The sequence below is a fragment of the Oncorhynchus keta genome, unplaced genomic scaffold, assembly GCF_023373465.1.
Source record: "Oncorhynchus keta strain PuntledgeMale-10-30-2019 unplaced genomic scaffold, Oket_V2 Un_contig_14236_pilon_pilon, whole genome shotgun sequence".
NCBI classification, from domain to species: Eukaryota; Metazoa; Chordata; class Actinopteri; order Salmoniformes; family Salmonidae; genus Oncorhynchus; species Oncorhynchus keta.
In genome coordinates this window covers 1-5000 of record NW_026278621.1, presented here as the reverse complement: position 1 = coordinate 5000, position 5000 = coordinate 1, and the positions used below count along the sequence as shown (strand labels likewise).

General features: G+C 44.7%; 1 protein-coding gene across 1 annotated transcript in view; it reads left to right on the top strand.

The window, feature by feature from the left end:
• LOC118382200 (transient receptor potential cation channel subfamily M member 1-like) overlaps positions 1-2432 on the top strand; it is a 16897-nt gene extending 14465 nt beyond the window's left edge. Inside the window, exons 5-6 of the mRNA XM_052501722.1 lie at positions 157-297; positions 2307-2432. Coding sequence (XP_052357682.1) covers positions 157-297; positions 2307-2432 — 267 coding nt within the window. The remainder of the gene's footprint in view (positions 1-156; positions 298-2306) is intronic.
• Positions 2433-5000: the final 2568 nt, after the last annotated feature.

Here is a 5000-nt window from a genome sequence, read left to right as displayed (position 1 = left end):
ATTGACCCCCTATAGTAGTGTTACCTAATATTGACCCCCTATAGTAAAGTGATACCTAATAATGACCCCCTATAGTAAAGTGTTACCTAATATTGACCCCCTATAGTAAAGTGAAACCAGTAACAGTAGAATGATGATGGTTGTTTGGTGTTTCAGGGAAATCTTCCACCGGATTACCAGATCACCTTGATCGATATCGGATTGGTCCTGGAGTTCCTGATGGGCGGGGCCTATCGTTGTAACTACACCAGGAAACAGTTCCGCACCCTCTACAACAACCTCTACGGTTTAAAAAGAGTGAGGAGGAACACTCCCTTTACAGATCTGAATATAATACACTGAACGAAAATAGAAACGCAACATGTAAAGTGTTGCTTCCTATTTTTCATGAGCTGAAATAAAAGATCACAGAAATGTTTCCATACGAACGTAAAGCTTATTTATCTTAATAAATGTTGTGTATACATTTGTTTACTTCCCTGTTAGTGAGCATTTCTCCTTTGCCAAGATAATCCATCCACCAGAGAGGTGTGGCATATTAAACAGCATGATCGTTACACAGGTGCACCTTGTGCTGGGGACACTCTCTAAGATGTGCCGTTTTGTCACACAACACAATGCCACAGATGTCTCAAGTATTGAGCGAGCATCCAATTGGCATGCAGACTGCAAGAATGTCTTGCCAGAGAATTTAATGTTCATTTCTCTACCATAAGCCGCCTCCAACGTAATTTTAGAGAATTTGGCAGTACGTCCAACCGGCACCACAACCCCAGACCATGTGTAACCAGCCCAGGACCTCCACATCCAGATTGCCAGAAACCGTCTCAGGGAAGCTCATCTGCATCCTTGTCGTCCTCACCAGGGTCTTGACCTGACTGCAGTTCGGCGTCATAACCGACTTCAGTTGGCAAATGCTCACCTTCGATGACCACTGGCACGCTGGAGAAGTGTGCTCTTCACGGATGAATCACGGTTTCAACTGTACCGGGCAGATGGCAGATAGCGTATATGGTGTTGTGTGGACAAGCGGTTTGCTGATGTCAACGTTGTGAACAGAGTGCCCCATGGTGGCGGTGGGGTTATGGTATGGGGCAGGCATAAGTTACGGAAAACAAACACAATATAATTTTATTGATGGAAATTTTAATGCACGGAGATACCGTGACGAGATCTTGAGGCCCATTTTCGTGACATTCATCCACCGCCATCACCTCATGTTTCAACATGATAATGCACTGCCCCGTTCACAAGGATCTGTACACAATTCCCGGATGCTGAAAATGTCCCAGTTCTTCCATGGAAGATATGTTACCCACTGAGCATGTTTGGGATGCTCTGGATCGATGTGTACGACAGCTTGTTCCAGTTCCCACAGCCATTGAAGAGCAGTGGGACAACATTTCACAGGCCACAAATCAACAGCCTGATCAACTCTATGCGAAGGAGATGTGTCTCGCTGCATGAGGCAAATGGCGGTCACACAGATACTGACCAATGCATGTCTGTATTCCCAGTCGTGTGAAATCCATAGATTAGGGCCTAATGAATCAAAACAAATCAAATGTATTTATAAAGCCCTTTTTGCATCCGCCAATGTCACAAAAGTGCTGTACAGAAACTCAACCTAAAACCCCAAACAGGAAGCAACGCAGAGCGTAGAAGCACATTATTTGAAATAAATAATGCATTTATTTTAATTGACTGATTTCCTTATATGAACTGTAACTCAGTAAAAGCGTTGAAATTGTTTGCGTGCTGCATTTAAATATTTTTGTTCAGTGTAATAATAACTTTAATAATAATAATATATAAAATGCTAATGCTAATGCTAACATGAATGCTAATGTTATCATGCTAATTAAATGCTGTCTCTCCCCTTGTTTTGTTTCCCAGCTTTAAAAATGTTAGGACTGGAGGTGAGTGTCTCGTTTTGTCTTTCACTTAGCACCGTTGTTCTACTTAGCGACATTTTATATTCACATATTGTAACGACCCTGGGTTTCATAAGCGCGGAAATCGACTCTGCCGCACGAACACGAACACGCTTTTGCGGCACAGTCGATGGCACGCTGGACTTCGGGCCAGAAGGTCGAGGGTTCGAGGCTCCCTGCCTGTTTCATTACTAGATCATCCATACCAATACAATAACCGCTTGAATTCATTTCTGTATACAGGGGAGAATCCACTTAGTCTCCCATTGGTATCAATGCATGTCTAAGCAAACATTTGACTTCAGTGAAGTGAGTTAAGATCGCCCTACAGCCAATACTTCATATTTCCAATGTGCATCTGATTCATACCAGGACGGCGAGCATGGAGGAAAAGGCAACAGTAAAGGGAAGAAGAAGAAGAAGAAGAAAGAGGAAAGATCGACATCGATGTGGACGACCCGGAGGTCAGCCGCTTCCAGTACCCGTTCCATGAGCTGATGGTGTGGGCCGTTCTCATGAAGCGTCAGAAGATGGCTCTGTTCCTGTGGAAGAGGGGGGAAGAGGCCATGGCCAAAGCTCTGGTGGCCTGTAAGCTGTACAAGGCCATGGCCCACGAGTCGTCTCAGAGTGAACTGGTGGACGACATCTTCCAGGACCTGGAAAACAATTCCAAGTTAGTCAGGGGCTAGCTAGCAGAAAGGTTTAACAGTGTTGGGGTCAAGTTAGTGAGGGACTAGCTAGCAGAAAGGTTTAACAGTGTTGGGGTCAAGTTAGTAAGGGGCTAGCTAGCAGAAAGGTTTAACAGTGTTGGGGTCAAGTTAGTAAGGGGCTAGCTAGCAGAAAGGTTTAACAGTGTTGGGGTCATGTTATTGAGGGGCTAGCTAGCAGAAAGGTTTAACAGTGTTGGGGTCAAGTTGTTAGGCTGGCTGGCAAGAAAGGTTTAACAGTGTTGGGGTCAAGTTAGTGAGAGGCTAGCTAGCAGAAGGTTTAGATTTAACAGTGTTGGGGTCAAGTTAGTGAGGGACTAGCTATCAGAAAGGTTTAGATTTAACAGTGTTGGGGTCAAGTTAGTCAGGGGCTAGCTAGCAGAAAGGTTTAACAGTGTTGGGGTCAAGTTAGTGAGGGGCTAGCTAGCAGAAAGGTTTAACAGTGTTGGGGTCAAGTTAGTGAGAGGCTAGCTAGCAGAAAGGTTTAGATTTAACAGTGTTGGGGTCAAGTTAGTGAGAGGCTAGCTAGCAGAAATATTTAACAGTGTTGGGGTCAAGTTAGTGAGGGACTAGCTAGCAGAAAGGTTTAGATTTAACAGTGTTGGGGTCAAGTTAGTGAGAGGCTAGCTAGCAGAAATATTTAACAGTGTTGGGGTCAAGTTAGTGAGAGGCTAGCTAGCAGAAAGGTTTAGATTTAACAGTGTGGGGGTCAAGTTAGTGAGGGACTAGCTAGCAGAAAGGTTTAGATTTAACAGTGTGGGGGTCAAGTTAGTGAGGGACTAGCTAGCAGAAAGGTTTAGATTTAACAATGTGGGGGTCAAGTTAGTGAGGGACTAGCTAGCAGAAAGATTTAACAGTGTTGGGGTCAAGTTAGTGAGGGACTAGCTAGCAGAAAGGTTTAGATTTAACAGTGTGGGGGTCAAGTTAGTGAGGGACTAGCTAGCAGAAAGGTTTAGATTTAACAGTGTGGGGGTCAAGTTAGTGAGGGACTAGCTAGCAGAAAGATTTAACAGTGTTGGGGTCAAGTTAGTGAGGGACTAGCTAGCAGAAAGATTTAGATTTAACAGTGTTGGGGACAAGTTAGTGAGGGGACTAGCTAGCAGAAGGTTTAATTTAACAGTGTGGGGTCAAGTTAGTGAGGGACTGGCTAGCAGAAAGGTTTAGATTTAACAGTGTTGGGGGCAAGTTAGTGAGGGACTAGCTGGCAGAAGGTTTAGATTTAACAGTGTGGGGGTCAAGTTAGTGAGGGACTAGCTAGCAGAAGGTTTAGATTTAACAGTGTGGGGTCAAGTTGGTGAGGACTAGCTAGCAGAAGGTTTAGATTTAACAGTGTGGGGGTCAAGTTAGTGAGGGACTAGCTAGCAGAAAGGTTTAGATTTAACAGTGTGGGGGTCAAGTTAGTGAGGGACTAGCTAGCAGAAAGATTTAACAGTGTTGGGGTCAAGTTAGTGAGGGACTAGCTAGCAGAAAGATTTCAGTCCAACAGTGTTGGGGTCAAGTTAGTGAGGGGCTAGCTAGCAGAAAGGTTTAGATTTAACAGTGTGGGGGTCAAGTTAGTGAGGGACTAGCTAGCAGAAAGGTTTAGATTTAACAGTGTTGGGGACAAGTTAGTGAGGGACTAGCTAGCAGAAAGGTTTAGATTTAACAGTGTTGGGGTCAAGTTAGTGAGGGACTAGCTAGCAGAAAGGTTTAACAGTGTTGGGGTCAAGTTAGTGAGGGACTAGCTAGCAGAAAGATTTAACAGTGTGGGGGTCAAGTTAGTGAGGAAATTCAGGAAGCAAACTCAAATTCCAAATAAGAAAATGGAATTGTAAATGAAATTGACCCCTAAGCTAACGTCTTCCTTCTTCCCTCCTCAGAGAGTTTGGCCAGCTGGCCTGCGAGCTCCTAGACCAGTCCTATAAAAGCACGATGAGCAGGTGGCCATGAAACTGCACTGACCTATCAGCTGAAGAACTGGAGCGACTCTACCTGCCTGAAACTTGGCTGTAGCCGCCAAGCACAGAGACTTCATCGCCCACACCTGCAGTCAGATGCTGCTCACTGATATGTGGATGGGATGTCTGAGAATGGGCAAGAGAAACGGGTTCAAGGTGGGTTAAAGACCTGAACATGGCCAAGCGATAGCAGAGAGCCAATCAACCTGTGACTGTATTCATGATACATCGCTGCCTCCCGTGTCTTACCTCTTTAAGGAATACCTAGGATAGGATAAGTAATCCTTCTCACCCCCCCCCCCCCTAAAAAGATTTAGATGCACTATTGTAAAGTGGCTGTTCCACTGGGTGCCATAAGGTGTATGCACCAATTTGTAAGTCGCTCTGGATAAGAGCGTCTGCTAAATGACTTAAATGTAAAA